The following is a 16694-nucleotide window of genomic DNA, read 5'->3' on the forward strand; positions in this document are numbered from 1 at the left end:
GCACAGAAATTAATATTTTTATTGTATGAAATACCAATGGACTGCCTAAATAACAGTAACTGTACAGCTACCAGCTTTTTGGAATACTAGCTAACGACAGCCATATAAAAAATTGGAGCCCTGAAACCTGAATAAATGTCTGTCCTCTTCTTAATCCAGTCCTCATCTTTCCGTTCCAGAATTCTTCATCTGTATATACCATGGGAAAGGGCAGCTCACGGCTACGACGTTCTAAACATGTGAGATGAGAAACCATGCATGACTCTTTCCCTGATGTCATCACATACTTTATTTTTCACTTTTATTTTCCCCTGTCATACATCCATCATTCACTTTTCTCTTTTTTTTTAACTTTTCTCCCTCAAGTGTAATGCATGGTTTGCTTATGTTTTATTTATGTTTACAGTTTTGTTTTGTTTGGTTTGTCTGTTTCTAGGACAACATTGGCGACGTCAACGATCCACAACAACAAGAAGCTGCAGTTAAAATTCAAGCCGGTGTCAAAGGTCACCTAGCTCGGCAAGAAGTAGCAGAAATGAAGTGAGTGACTGATTGACTGATTGGCTGATACAAATTTTATATTTATATATGCAAATTGTGTACATGTATTTATGTATGCAAATTGTGCATTTATGTATGCAAATTGTGCATTTATGTATGCAAATTGTGTATTTATATATGCAAATTGTGTACTTATGTATGCAAATTGTTTATGTATGCAAATTGTATATTAAGTATGAAAATTTCGGTATGCAAATTTGTGTGTATTTATGTATGCTAAATGTTTTTGTGTATGCAAATTATGTATTCATTTTTGCAAATTATGTATTTGTTTACAAAAGTTGTGTATTTATGTATGCAAATTGTTTTTTTTTGTGTATGCAAATTATGTATTTGTTTATGCAAATGGTGTATACATGTTTATTTATGTGTTTTTTGATCTGCAAAGCAGATTCATTTTCACTGTGCATTGGGCCTGATAATGTAGGACAAACTCACAGTTTACATACATTATACAAATGGAATGTATTGAACTTTAATGTGTGACACACATTTGATGAATTATTCAGTGTAAATTTTTTATTTTGGTGAAAATAGTAATGTGGGCTTTGAGCTGGTGTGCAAAAGTTCACTGCTAATGCTAAAAATCTCTATACATAAATCTACACATATAAATTTTTAAGTGATATTATAATTGGCGTTGGCGTTGACAAATTGACTTGACAAACCATACCATACTGCACAGATGAACGTGTACATGTCCCTGGATGCATAACCACAGAATGTGCTGTAAAAATCAGCCGCTAGTTTTCTCCTCACATCTCGTAATGAAACCTTGTGACTAATCATGATAATATCCATGTTATTATAACCAAAGGAAAGCACAAACAAACAAACAAGAAGAAGAAGAGATAGACATTGATCTTGAAGATCCTGAAGTCGAAAAAGCAGCAGTAAAAATTCAAGCTGGTTTTAAAGGTCTAAAAGCGAGGAAAGAAGTCAAACAAAAACGAGAAGAGCAAGTCTCGGTAAGTCTGTAATTCTGGATGACTCAACTAAAAAGGGCGCTGACACTTTCTTGTGGCACAATATTAAAGCGCGGTGGTCGCCGCGCAGCGCGTGTTCGAATTTCATGTGAATAAACAATGTATTTTACACGCGCTGTATACATCGCTATGAGTCCCATATCGAACAGGACGTGGCGTGATGACTGCCGCCCTTTAAATAACTGTGTTATCCTAAGAAAATAACAATAGTGTTGTGGCCAATTTGCATATAATATGTTAATTATCTCTGTTAGTTGCATTCACTGGGTTGAATTTTAGTATTCCGATGTTACTGACTGATTTATTGAAATTGAAATGTCACGTAATCCCCAAAACGGAATATTGTTCCTGTGGCACAATGCACATGTACCATCAGTATTTAAAAATAGTCAAAAAAGAGATACAATGTGGCATTCAATCTTAGTGCCTGGAACAATAATGTTTTCAACAAATGTTTCAAAACTATTTCGGCTACCACTGAATATGGTGTTTCTTACATATATGGGGCTTATGGCCATATACTACCACAGGTATATTCAATATTTGTATCTAGAAGGTGTGACATATTCATTAAAATCTGTAATTTTCTTATCATCTAGCCAATTAAACTCTCATAATCTTGTCGTCCTGGCAACATTGGGAGACAAGAGATATGATTACACATGTATGTGCATTTTACCTTTCTCACACAGGTTTTTTTTTTGCTGGGAGTCACAACAAAACTACTGTTTTTGTACACTGCCTGTGCACGGAATTTTTTGTATTATTTGTAAAATTTCTCGGAGGATGTACTTAACTATTGGTTAAAATGCTAATAGAAATTGTGGACCATGGATGATTACATATGTGCAGATTCTGGGATGGTTTGGTTTCATTTTTTTTATTTTTTTTTGTATTTTATTTTATCTTGCATGCTTGTATTGTGTTGTCTGTGTTGTGTTAATAAGTCTGAGAAAACTGAACAATCAGAAGAGACTGAGGAAAAGAAAGATGAGGTAGGAGCACATCCACATTTTGTTGGGTCTTTTATGTTTTGTGTTCGTTTGTTTCCATTTACAATTATTTATAATTAGCTCCTGTTTTGCAGTGCATAAAACAGGAGTGCTTCATAGAAGCTTTGAGTTATTTTTATGTTTGTGTATTGTTTTAAGGAAAAGCCAGAGGTAGTCGCAGAAGAAAAAACAGAGGATGAACAAGTAAGCTCCCCTCCCAATTAACCTACACATACCTCTCGTGTAATGGTTTGCCCCAATTGCTACTAATGGATTGTATGATGATAATTGGGGGACATAAGTCATTAAATCATCATACTTATCAGAGTGATACAACATACATACAATAAGCCATCAATCAAACAAATGTGTGACTCATTTGTAAATATCATAGCATAGAAAATAAAACATCTCGCACAAAATATTGGGTGAAACAACAAATACTGTAGAATACTTTATTTTCGCTTGGAATTTATTTTCGCCATTTTCGCTGAAGGAGTGGTTCAGTGAAAATAAAATCCAACGAATATACTTTTTTTTCTATATTTCACATTAAACTCATCAAAAATCATTGAAAATAAATTCTATACAAAACGCCCGAAAAGTCTTTTCAGCGAAAATTAATTCCAGCAAAAATAAAGTATTCCACAGTAGTCAGTGCAGTAATTCCATTGGCATTGCTTTCATATCTGTTACAACTTGTTACATGTTTATGGCTACTCTGTACTAATGATGACACAAAGAAATTCTTTTCATATAGACATAAAGTAATAATGGCCTTTTTCATCTAAGTTCAAACGTTTTTCAAGCACACACACACACACACACACACTGTACCCATAGCCATGTACTTAATTCAGAGTTACACTTTGATGTTTGTGTAGGCATTAATGACACCACGCTCATATCAAGAAGGGGACCCAGTCAGCATATACCAAAATCACATCATCATTTGTCGAAGCTATGAAGTAATATACTTCCAAACAATGGTCATGTTCCCAGACAAAAAATAGAACAGATATTTTCATGAACGTGGCAATGTTTTGGAAGTTGACAAACATTGATACTAGAAATTACTAAAAGTCAGATAACTTTTTTAAGAAATCAACATGATATCGCCGTTATTACCACAAAACATAACGTCAGCAACAAAAATAAAATATTGCTTATAGGTTCTGTAAGACTTGCACATATAAAAAGTGTGTTCACTGAATCTTACTGACTCAACTTCACCAAAATAAAATTCCATTGTAAATAAAGTCATCTTTACTATACACTGAATCATAAAAAAAAAATATTATCTTATTTTATATCTTAATGGTGGTCGTCTACTCCCAATTCTGATTAGATTTGCATTAATATACAAAATTACAAAATTATCTAAAAAAAGAAAAATAAGAATCTTGATTTTATTTTTGTTTTCAGACAACCCAGGCAGTAGACAATCTTGTGAAATGGGTTAGTGAAAATATTAGAAAATTAATTCTTGCTTTTTGAAATTCAGATATTTGATTCATAGGATGCGAAATTCCAGATTATTTACTTCAGTGGTTCTTGACATTTTAGCAGTCTTAGCCATTTTAGTCTTAGCATTTAACATGGATTTGCAAGATTGATCAGTTGAAGCCAGAACTGCTTATCTAAGTCAAAATATGCTGCATGTCATGAGAAAGGACAGGAGTAAGGCTCTGTCACTGTAACCTTATAGTTTTTGGAGGTCTTGTGACTAGTGCAAGCATCCCTAGGCCATTGTCCTTTAGTAGTATATATTATAATTATGGGGTCACATGATATAAGCACACTTAGGGTAGTGTTCTGCAAGTGTGTATCATCTATTATGAGATCACATGACATTAAAAGCACCCCTAGGCTTTTGATCTTTTGTTGTGCAATATAAAGTATGTCACATGGCTCTAGAAGCACCCTTAGGCTAGTGTTCTTTAGTTGCATATTATAAAGTCTTAATGTATTTGCTTTTATTTCACAATAGACGAAACTTTATGAAATTTCCAAATTTTGGAAAATCATGCCAAGCTTATGAAATTGACCTCTTGCAAATCATATAAAATTGCTAATATTTCTAGCACTAAAAATGTCATTCTATTTATTGCATTTATGTAATTAACCCCATTGCATTATGTGTATGTTTCCACTAGGCACCACTGTAACTGCAATCTTTCATAGTGTAATAATACTGTTTACCTTGTTCCTAGGTGTCTGCTGTTATTTGCTTATTACCTTGATCTGAGTAGATATTTTTGTTAGTGGTGTGCTACTGACTAGCACCTGTCAATTTATGATTCAATAACTTAGATGTCTTTGTAGAGTGATATGCAATGAAAATCTTATGTGCTCGGCAATCAAATGTATTTCAACCAATGGCATCATTGAATACAGTGAACGCTTGGAGAGGTGTGATAGCGTGAATAGAAATGAGCGAGAAAAACGCTGTAATCGAAAGCGGAAAACACACGTTATACATGCTTTGCGAATAAGCAAGGAAATTAACTTGCCTGAAATGAACGCTAGCAGTTAGTATTTCTAGAAACGAATATGTTTGTCTTGTCGATATTTTAGTCATCTCTCAGTTCAGTTGATTTCTTCAATTCACATGAGATATTCATTGCTTATCACATCATTTACATACCTTCATCTCATAACTCTCTGAAACTATCGGTACTTATAATATAGGACATAGATCAAACAGAATTGCCAGAATGTTTCAGAATTATATAAATTGATATTTCATTGGTTAAGTTAGTTAAATAAATATCTTTTATTTGACCAATCAAGGCACAGGATGAATCACAAGACAAGGAGGAAGAAGATAAAAAAGCAACGACTGAGGTTGGATTTCATTGGTTAAAATTACATAATTAATTAGCATAATGTAGAATGCTTTATTTTTCGCTTGGAATTTTTTTTCACTATTTTTGCTGAAAGGATGTATTAGTGAAAATGGTATTCAGCAAAAATGTTTTATTTTTATATATTTTACAAAAATAAACTTCTAAAACAGCTAAAAGACTTTTTCAGTGAAAATTAGTTCCAGCTAAAATAAAGTATTTTACAGTAGTACCATGAAACCACCTGCTAAAAGATACACGATCCAATGAGTGTTGATTTACACCTCTATTGAACTTCCATATTAATTTGTGTGTTTTCAAATTTTTTGTGATATTTTCATAATTTATTCAGGAACATGGTTCAGACAGTTACAACTTTTGATTAATTTAACTATTTTGTAAGTCCTGTTTTAGGCAAACTAGGTCAAATAATGTTGTGGAAGGTTACAGTTTACAATGGCAGTGAATGGGTGGCTAATTTGCATACATGTTGGTTCACATTGTTCATCTTTGTTGTGGAAGGTTTCATTTGGTACTAAAAGTGAACAGGTTTATAATTTACATACTGAACTGTGTCGTGGAGGGTTATAGTTGGAAGTTGCAGTGAAAGGGTTGTTGATTTGCATAGGAAACTCTGTTGCGGAAGGTTATAAGTGGTAGTAGCAGTGAAAAGGTTGCTAATTTGCATACAGAACTGCTGTGGAAGGTTACACTTGGTAGTATCAGTGAAAGGGCTGCTAGTTTTCATACATATTGTTCATCTACTAACTGTCCATATCACCTCGATTCTCTAATTAACTTGTAAAGGATGCTGAGGCTGAGGGAGCTGCTGAAGAAAACTATGAACAAGAACAGGTTTGTAGTTTGTTATCGTCACCATTACATTTCTGTAGTTTAGGCCATAGATGGTCAAGTAACATTTATGTGTTTGTGACATCTTTCCTCACCATTCGTAAATCATTTGAATGCTAACTTCTATCACATTTTACGAAATAACATAATTTTTCACAATTTTTGATCTGGAATTGTAGACAATAACAGATTACATCTGTTCGATCAATCTAGAATAGCAAACTACATTAAAATATGTAAAAAATATGCACCAAAATGTTGATGGGAAAAATGATGGTGCTCAAATGGTTTAACTGTCCTTCATTCCTGTGTGTCTGTACTATTACTATGAGTTTGTCTGTTTTACTAACCAAAGGTAGCAGAGCAAATTGAGCAATCTGAGGAACAGAGTCCCGTTGATGAACAACAAGAAGAAATGGTTTGTATTTATATCTCCATTCTGTAAAACTCCTGTGGTCATTTGTGTTTCAAATAAAAATTTTAAAATGAGGCGGCAAGGCGATTTTGTTTTTGTATTTGAATACTAAGCTATAATGGGGGAAATTTGAGATAAGTGCGAGTACAAGCACATTTTGGAATGCTTTAGAAGGAAAACAAACTTTTGAGGCACATAGTTCAAAATGATGTGTGCGGGAACGAGAAATAGAGATATTTTTTTCTCTCAGCCTTTAATAGTGTAATTAATCTACTTCATTCTTTCATCTCATACCATGTACTTGTAAAATTCCATCCATACCTGTTATGTGTTTTCTGTGTTTCACTAACAAAGGTTACCGAGGAAACAGAACAGATTGAGGAACAAGCAGAAAATGAGCAGGAGAAGGTTTGTTTTGTGTTCCTTTGTGAATATCTGACTAACTTTGTCATTCTGACTCGTCATATGTTGTAACACTTGTGTGCATTTCAATAGCATTCACATATCCATACTGTCTGTCTGCGTATCAAACTGTCCATTGTCAGTCCGTCCATCCATTCATCCATCCATTCTGTGTTTTACTAACCAAAGGTCACCGCAGAGATAGAACAAACTGAGAACGAACCCCAGGAAGGAGAACAAGAGGTTTGTTTCTTCATTTTTCTGTTCATTATTTCGTTCATCTTGTAGTAAGTTATATATCCATCTCATTCTTTTCATCATTGTGTATTTACTAACTTAAAGGTTGTCATGGAAATAGAGCAACAGGTTGAGGAGGACCAAGAACAACAAGCAGAGGTTTGAATTCAAGTGTATCTTATAATTGCAATCTTTTCTTGTGAAAATCACATAGATTAAATTTTTTTTATTTAGTTTCAGAAGCACAGTAACTCTTTTTTCTCTATAGCATTAATTTATTAGCATACGGACTTTCTCTTTTCACCTTCTTACAGACAGATTTTTTTTCTTTAGGATTGGATGTAAACTTTCAATTGGAAAATTAAAGGATGATGTTTATTTGGTAGAATTTTGTTGATAGATAATCTTATTGATTTTTCCACTTCCTATTACATGGACTATTAAAATGGACGTCAAGTTACACATGCAGATTTTGATCTGAGCGAAATGCACACAGTGCTTATGGCGGTTATAGCATCCATGTCTCAGATCAAAATTTATCTATCTAAACCCTTGTACTATCTCATTTCTTGTATACTCTGATCACTCAAGTTAATTCTGCAGCTGTGTGCACATAGGTTTGTGATAAATGTTTGTATGGGACCCATACCTGGAGCATGCATAGCACAAAGACCACCACACTTTAAAGTTAAAAATATGGTTCAGGTGTTACAACTTAACTCGGTAATATAAAACAAACCACTTCATTGCAGATATGCAAGTGTAAGGACTACATCATGTGATGTAGAACAAACCACTTTATTTGCAGGGGTGAGGGTATAATATGACACAATATGTCATGGAATAAAGCACTTTATTATAGGGGTGTCAATGTTAAGAGGGCACAGAATGATCAGCAGTAGTACAAGACTACACACTATGTTGTTATAGACCAAACCAATATCTGTAGGGGTGCAGGTATAAAGACTGCACACTATGTCATAGAACAAACCAATATATGTAGGGGTGCACGTATATATATGTCAGGTATATGATTGACAACCATTGTTCTTCATGAAGCATATTAGACTTGTACTGTAAAATCATTTATTTAGTTTCACTATTTTGATATTTTGAGCAATTCTGTAGATTTTAAATTTATGAACTTGGCAAGGAAACAATGAGTTCTATTATTATTTTCAAGTTCACATGTTTTTATTTTAGCGAATTCCACTTATCAATGAAAATAGTGAAATTAAAAACCAGCAATAATTAATGTGTTTACATTAGCACATGTAAATTAATTAATGTACATGAAATAAAAACATCAAAATTAAATTAAAATTATAAAGATTGAGCGTTGATGCATGTGCGTCTTCTTGTAAAACACAGGCTACTGATGAACCAGCGGCAACAGATGGGGAACAAACTGAACAAAAAGAGGTTTGTATTTGAAATTAAAAATAAAGAAAAATTTAAAAATAAAAGAAAAAAGTGACATACTGTTTCGGCAGAAATGTATTATCATTTTAAAAAATATTCCAATTTGAAGCATTTTGCGCAAATGAATGTTTGTATGTCCAAAGTTTTTTTTTTTAGTTATGTGTATGTTTTGTCATAAATAGTGTTTGTCCTAAATTTACATTACAGTTTTATTGTTCTGTGAGGAAGTTTTGTGTTTTCGTGTTAATGTTTGTTTATTTGTTTGTGGTTAAAGGCGGACGAACAGAAACCTGAAGGGGACGATAAACCAGCAGAAATAGAGGTAACTTTTATTTTCATTTTATTTGACGAGGACCCTTCAAAGTTAATTGCTTTTTATATTTTTTGTTCATTTTTATTTCTGCTTGTTTATTTTCTTTCATTTATGTTTATATTATTTTGTTTATGTTATTGAATAAGGAAGCAGAAGAGAAGGCTGATGAGGAAAAGCCGTCAGAAACACAGGTAACAACAATTAAAGAGAGTTATTGTCTGACTGAGCCCATCATCTGTGTGTGTTGATCAGTCTGTCTGTTGTCTGTCAGTCTGTGTGTGTTAATCAGTTTGTCTGTTGTCTGTCAGTCTGCATGTGTTAATCAGTCCGTCTGTTGTCTGTCAGTCTGTGTGTGTTAACCAGTCTGTCTGTTGTCTGTCAGTCTGAGTGTGTTAATCAGTCTGTCTGTTGTCTGTCAATCTGTGTGTGTTAATCAGTGTCTGTTGTCTGTCAGTCTCTGTGTGTTCATCAGTCTGTCTGTTGTCTGTCAGTCTCTGTGTGTTAATCAGTGTCTGTTGTCTGTCAGTCTGTGTGTTAATCAGTTGGTATGTTGTCTGTCAGTCTGCATGTGTTAATCAGTCTGTCTGTCTGTTGTCTCTCAGTCTGCGTGTGTGTTAACCAGTCTGTCTGTTGTCTGTCAGTCTGTTTGTGTTAATCAGTTTTTCTGTTGTCTGTCAGTCTGTGTGTGTTAATCAGTCTTACTGTTGTCTGTCAGTCTGTGTGTGTTAATCAGTCTGTCTGTTGTCTGTCAATCTCTGTGTGTTAATCAGTCTGTCTGTTGTCTGTCAGTCTCTGTGTGTTAATCAGTTGGTCTGTTGTCTGTCAGTCTGTGTGTGTGTGTTAATCAGTCTGTCTGTTGTCTGTCAGTTTCTGTGTGTTAATCAGTTGGTCTGTTGTAAGTCAGTCTGTGTGTGTTAATCAGTCTATCTGTTGTTTGTCAGTCTATGTGTGTTAATCAGTCTGTCTGTGTCTGTCAGTCTCTGTGTGTTAATCAGTTTGTCTGTTGTCTGTCAGTCTGCGTGTGTTAATCAGTCAGTCTGTCTGTCTGTTGTCTGTCAGTCTATGTGTGTTAACCAGTCTGTCTGTTGTCTGTCAGTCTGTGTGTGTTAATCAGTTTGTCTGTTGTCTGTCAGTCTGCATGTGTTAATCAGTCTGTCTGTTGTCTGTCAGTCTGTGTGTGTTAATCAGTCTGTCTGTCGTCTGTCAGTCTGTGTGTGTGTGTGTTAATAAGTCTGTTTGTTGTCTATACTACTGTGTGTGAGTGTCAATCAGGCTTTCAGTTGTGTTAATCAGTCTGTCTGTCATCCATTAGTCCATCCAGTTTAGTACTTCTGTGTGGTTGTCATTGTCTATATAATGTTGATTTATTTTTGTTAATTTACCCAATATTACATGCATTACTTGCATTTGTTGTACATGTTCAATTATAATTGTTTTGTTTGTATTTGTGAAGGTGCCTGAGGAGCAAACTGATATAAAACCAGAAGAAACCCAGGTAGGGTATTTTTCAGACAATGCATTGTGGTTATAGATGAGTTTCATCTCATTTGTATAGTAAGATGAGTCTGCTTACCAACCATGACTACATTGCATCATTTGTGTTATTTGTTTTTTTCATTTAATATAATAGTTATCTGTGATAGTGATTGTTATGTGTATTGTAATGTATTTTGTTTGTGTTGTCAAGGAAACTGAGGAAAAAGCAGAGGGAGATGAGAAACCTGCTGACACAGAGGTACTTAATTGTATTTTGTTTCCTTAGCAACATTTCATTTACCAATGGCCGTACTACTGTCACTGATACTATAAGGTCACACATCCTGGTACTTATTTATAACGCCTAAAGGTCACACATCCTGGTACTTATTTATAACGCCTAAAGGTCACACATTCCTGTACTTACTCATAACCACTAAAGGTCACACATCCTGGTACTTAATCATAACCACTAAAGGTCACACATCCTGATACTTAATAATTATCACTTAAGGTCACACATCCTGGTACTTAATTATAACCACTAAAGGTCACACATCCTGGTACTTAATCATAACCACTAAAGGTCACACATCCTGATACTTAATAATTATCACTTAAGATCACACATCCTGGTACTTAATTATAACCACTAAAGGTCCCACATTCTGGTACTTATTCGTAACCATTAAAGGTCACACATCCTGGTACTTATTCATGATGGCCACTGATTCCTATACTTTGAAGCCGCCATACTTGTATAGCAGATTTACTGCAACTTGCGTATGACCTTATAAGGTCATGTATCCTTGTAATTTGGAGATATAGCTGCACCACATAACATTTAATTTATTCTATTCTGCAAAGTACCGGGAAGTTTGACCATTAAGGGGTCATCAATCAGTCATAAAAATTTATGTTTTATGTAAAACAGCAACACTAATAAATGTGAAATTGAAGCTATTGTAAATTCATATAGCAAGCAACAATATTTGAAGAGCGCCCTCTCTGTGATACATTGTATAAAGGTAAACACATGTACCATATTTAGTTTATTGTAAGTGCATTTTAAAAAGCAGCTGTGTTAATTTCATTTCAATTTGATAGCATTGTCAGTGTAGCAAACTATATAGAAGTGTAATGTTATATTGTATTCAGGTAATACATGTACTTCTAATAGAGTAAATATGGTATTTAATAATGTCATGTGTACGTTTAATGTTTTGTTTCTGTAAATGTGTTTGTCGTTTTTGTGTTAAGGAAACTGATGGCAAGTCTGTTGAGGAAAAACCTGCCGAAACACAGGTGAATATAGAAAACTTATTTTTAAGGTTTGATGGCATTTTGAACTTTTCCTACATGTCTTTAGGAAGATCATTTCTGCAATGTATGGTGTCATGTTATGTTTTGACGACTGTATGTGGTGATATTAAAGTAACCCCCTCCCATCCTGATAGCTTTTAAAATATTTCCCGACATACCATGTATCAGGATATGTATTTATTCAACTTGAAAGAAATCTGTTCTTCTAGATAAAAAAAATCTGGGTATAATACACCTGTGGTGCTGTTTCATTCTGAAAACAAAGCAGCTTTTATTCTGTTGAGACTGCAAGTACATGTACATAAGAAATGTAAAGTGGGATGATACTGCATGGAGGACGTATTCAATCCCAAGATTATTTAATACAATCATAGATTTGTTGTTTGTCAATTACTGGTGAGCTGTCAAGTACTGTAAAATACTTTATTTTAGCTGGAATTAATTTTCACTGAAAAGACATTTTGGGTGTTTTGTATGAAATTTATTTTCACTGATTTTATTTTCACAAGTTGAATGTAAAATATAGGAAAAAAGGTATATTTGCTGGATTTTATTTTCACTGAATCATTCCTTCAGCGAAAATTAATTCCAAGCGAAAATAAAGTATTTTACACTAGGTTGGAAAATGAATGAGCCATAGTCATAGGAATAAGGTCAAAATGGAAAATGCTTTTGAATAACATTAGACTTGAAGGGCGGTGGGTGTCGCGCCACATATGCGTGAGATATGGGACTTGTATGAACAAAGATGGCGACTTTGAATGTGAATCCTGCACAGACCAATGAGTACACAATTAAAGGTTTCTAATTTCTTTGGTTATTGGAAGGTATGAAGGAGTCATCACCGGTAATTTGTGTATGTTAGACAAGCGCATTGTATTGAAAATCAGCGTTTATCAACGCAGATGTGGCACATGTGCGGCGCGACAACCGCCGCTCTTTAATGCATGACATTTGTGATTCTGCAAGTTTGTATGACATGTTTACATTCGGTATTTTTCAAATGTGGGATTTGAAAATAGATTGTTGTGTGCAGTATATCAAATTGAAATTGTGACCTGAGTGATGTACAGTCTGAAATTATGCCCAAATATAATTCAAAACTGAACACCGGTACTTGTCAAATGACAATTATTCAATAAATTTGTTTTTTCTTTTGTGAAATTTCTTCACAGGAATTTTCTGGAGTTTTGTTCACATGAAAACATTTTGAGTAGCCTCTATCAGCTTTTCCTCATTTTATTCGATAGATTTTTTTTTTTCAGCAAAATATTCAATTTACTGTGGAATACTTTCGCTGGAATTAATTTTCGCTGAAAAGGCTTTTTGGGCGTTCTTTATGGAATTTATTTTCACTGATTTTTGATGAGTTGAATGTGAAATATAGGAAGAAAAGTATATTCGCTGGATTTTATTTTCACGGAATCATCCCTTCAGCGAAAATAGCAAAAATAAATTCCAAGCGAAAATAACGTATTCTACAGTACTTCAGAATTATTTCCCACTTAATACATTGGGTTAAAAAACTATATGATGCAGTTAGCAAAATTCTTAGTCAGACATTGTGTCTTGTATTCTTGAAACCTGCTATGTTAATATGTTGTACTTATAGCAGGTGTAACCTGTGACACAGGGAATTGTGGGTACAATCAGATAAAAAAAATCTGTTTATGTCATTTGAATTTGAAAACTAGGTGTTTTAATGCATAGCTTTAGAGAGAAGTGGTTGAAAAACAATTACTGCAAGTTTTGATAGTATTATTGTAATTTTTACACTAATTTGTGTAAAATTGACACTAATTATTGTAATTTTACACTAATTACTAATTTGTAATGTCGTTGTAATAGCAGTTTACCACCACAAGGTGATCCAGAAACTGACCTTCGAATTAGAGCAAATATCATTGTCTCGTTAAAAACGTTTAAAAACAAAAAACAAACATCCCAGATGAAAACGAGAAGCAGAATTTTTTTTTATCAGGCCTCATATGTTAAAGTGTCAACTGCCTTGACCTACATACTATTACGGTGAGTTCTGATCACCTCAGTTGAAAAGTTTGTCACCTTTAAATGCATGTTTCATGTCAGTCAAATCACTGTTACCATAGAACAAGATTGTATCGTAATAGCAGATCATTTAATAGTCTTAATTCTGTCTAGAATATCTTCTGACATGAGGGAATTTGGACAGTTTACTTCAAACTGTTTTAATCTTGTGAGAGACAAGAAGTTGTGATGACTTATATAAAATTTTATCAACATTATTATTTTAAAATTGTTTTTTTTTCATAATTTCTGTATTAATTTTGAACCAAATCAAGACAATGTATTCTTGGCGTAAAGTCTTGTCAATATTTTTTTTAAAAATATGAAGATTTCAGGTTTGACTTTGGCATTCAAAAGGTTTATCAAAACAAACAAAAATATAATTTGCATGGTCATCTCTGCCAACTCATCTCAGATTCACCACTATTTTAATTTTTTTGTATTTTTTTCGCAAAGTTTGACAATCGGATCTTGATGTACAGAAACATGTGTACGGGGTGACAAATATCACTATCATAATTGATTGAAATATTTCACGTAAAATTTCGTAATGTTTAGACTATTTTTTTTTTTCATGGGAAACGACAAATTTTCTGTTGCATGTTACTGATGGCTTTGACTTGTAAAATATTGTCTTCAAAAAGTGTTCCAATTACTGAGTAATCAACAATTACTGCTAATGTTTATACTTAGTTCAGATTTGAACACTAAAAAAGGTGATTATGTTGCATTCAATGGGGACAATAGTTGTTGTTGGTGTCGTTGTTAACTTGAACAGTAACGAAACAAGAATAAACAGTAATGACGATTCATAAGTCAACTTAAAACTAAATTGCTTATAGGACATTATAGAAAATTGCCAAGAATATCTAAAAGTTGTAGAGTAACATACTTACTGTGAAACATAATATGTAGTTTCCATGGAAACCAGCTCAATATTAACAAATGGTGCAGATGTCAAATGGATGGATCCCTTGAATTTTTGTTTTCGTCATTTCCAGGTTGAGGAGAAAAAAGAAGAAGAAGAAATTGATATTGACCTCACTGATCCCGAAGTTGAGAAGGCGGCTGTGAAGATACAAGCTGGTTTTAAAGGTCTAAAAGCAAGGCAACAAGTCAAAGAGATGAAAGAACCATCAGCTGAAGAGCCAGCCAAGGAGGAAGAGGTAGATATTGACTTAGACGATCCTGACGTTGAAAAAGCGGCCGTAAAAATACAGGCTAGTTTTAAGGGGTTTAAAGCTCGTAAACAGGTTAAGGATATGCAGGATGAAAAAACTGCTGATGAAGCAAAACCTGCTGAGGCAGACGAGGAAATAGATATTGACCTAGACGATCCTGACGTTGAAAAAGCGGCCGTAAAAATACAGGCTAGTTTTAAGGGGTTTAAGGCTCGTAAACAGGTTAAGGATATGCAGGATGAAAAAACTGCTGATGAAACAAAACCTGCTGAGGCCGACGAGGAAATAGATATAGACTTAGACGATCCTGACGTTGAAAAAGCGGCCGTAAAAATACAGGCTAGTTTTAAGGGGTTTAAGGCTCGTAAACAGGTTAAAGATATGCAGGACGAAAAAACTGCTGATGAAGTTAAACCTGTCGAGGCTGAGGAAGAAATTGACATTGACTTGGACGATCCAGATGTTGAGAAAGCGGCTGTCAAAATACAGGCTAGTTTTAAAGGTTTTAAAGCTCGTAAACAGGTTAAGGATATGCAGAACGAACCTGAGGTAGGACAATTAATTTCGCAGGCTAATGAGCACCAAAGTAGAACCCAATCGTAGATCTCCTGCCTGCTCGTAATGACATCAACCACACCTGCACTCCAACAGTAATATTCCAAAATTATCATTATTATAAAAAATGCACGTACTTACTTATAAACCATCACTTATATTTTTTAGAACATTATGCATGATAATATCATGAATATTTATAATAATTAAATTATGATTTTTCATTTAATATATTTTTTGTTTTAAATAATATTTTAGTACACCACATCCTACAATATAACCCATAGCATGAATTCAGTTTTTTTAAATATTCCTTTTTACTAAATAACATAGAGCATGAAAATATAGATATTTTTTAAAATACTTTTTTTTTAATGAATAACTTATAGCATGAATATATTTTTTATAGATATAATTTAAAATAATTTACATTTTTTCATTATTCAGTGATTTTGCTCATTTTCAATATATTGGAGCTCCTTATTAATTTTTTTTTTCAAATTAACTATATTTAAAATTGTACTCTGGTTATGACATGTTAATGTCTCTCGTTTTTGTTCTGGACTAATCCTACTTCCAACAATTTATTATTTTTTCAAAAAAATTTTCTTTTTTAAATTTTTTTTATTAATTTGATTTATTTTATTATTTTGAATAAGAAGCTCCATCATGAATATAACAATTGTATGAATCATATTCTTCAGTTACAGTTATCCATTTTCATAAAAAAAAATAGTAAAATTTTGGACTTGTGTGATGATTTGCATTAATTAACATTATTATAATTATTCCAATTTTTCTTTTTTAATAGTTATTTTTTTTAACATCTGCAACCAACCAACATTTCATAATACAGTACAAGTGTGGCTCAAAATAACAGCGTTTAAAATTTTGCTCACTGCACCCTGAATGCGTGTTGCTAACAGAACGCAACTAACTTTAGTTTCAAAGACGTCTTGAGAATCGTCTATTCAAAATTGAAATACATTCGTGTCTGCGTGAAATCTTATTTCGTCTTATGTTTGTTTAGTATCAATAAAAAAAAAGTTTGTAAATATTTGCAAATGTTTGATAAAAATTTCTATTT

General features: G+C 33.4%; 1 protein-coding gene across 1 annotated transcript in view; it reads left to right on the top strand.

Annotated features, from left to right (window-relative positions):
• The window catches only part of LOC100373522 (uncharacterized), a 71236-nt gene that overhangs the window by 32803 nt on the left and 21739 nt on the right, over positions 1-16694 (top strand). The window contains exons 3-20 of the mRNA XM_085499239.1: positions 437-540; positions 1379-1529; positions 2495-2542; positions 2699-2743; positions 3965-3997; positions 5333-5386; positions 6193-6240; positions 6593-6655; positions 7007-7060; positions 7244-7297; positions 7397-7450; positions 8663-8713; positions 8988-9035; positions 9173-9217; positions 10480-10521; positions 10714-10761; positions 11763-11807; positions 14873-15601. Of these exons, the coding sequence (XP_085355365.1) occupies positions 437-540; positions 1379-1529; positions 2495-2542; positions 2699-2743; positions 3965-3997; positions 5333-5386; positions 6193-6240; positions 6593-6655; positions 7007-7060; positions 7244-7297; positions 7397-7450; positions 8663-8713; positions 8988-9035; positions 9173-9217; positions 10480-10521; positions 10714-10761; positions 11763-11807; positions 14873-15601 (1716 nt within the window). The remainder of the gene's footprint in view (positions 1-436; positions 541-1378; positions 1530-2494; positions 2543-2698; positions 2744-3964; positions 3998-5332; positions 5387-6192; positions 6241-6592; positions 6656-7006; positions 7061-7243; positions 7298-7396; positions 7451-8662; positions 8714-8987; positions 9036-9172; positions 9218-10479; positions 10522-10713; positions 10762-11762; positions 11808-14872; positions 15602-16694) is intronic.

This window comes from Saccoglossus kowalevskii, chromosome 5 (genome assembly GCF_978046115.1).
Source record: "Saccoglossus kowalevskii chromosome 5, keSacKowa6.1, whole genome shotgun sequence".
Classification (NCBI taxonomy): domain Eukaryota; kingdom Metazoa; phylum Hemichordata; class Enteropneusta; family Harrimaniidae; genus Saccoglossus; species Saccoglossus kowalevskii.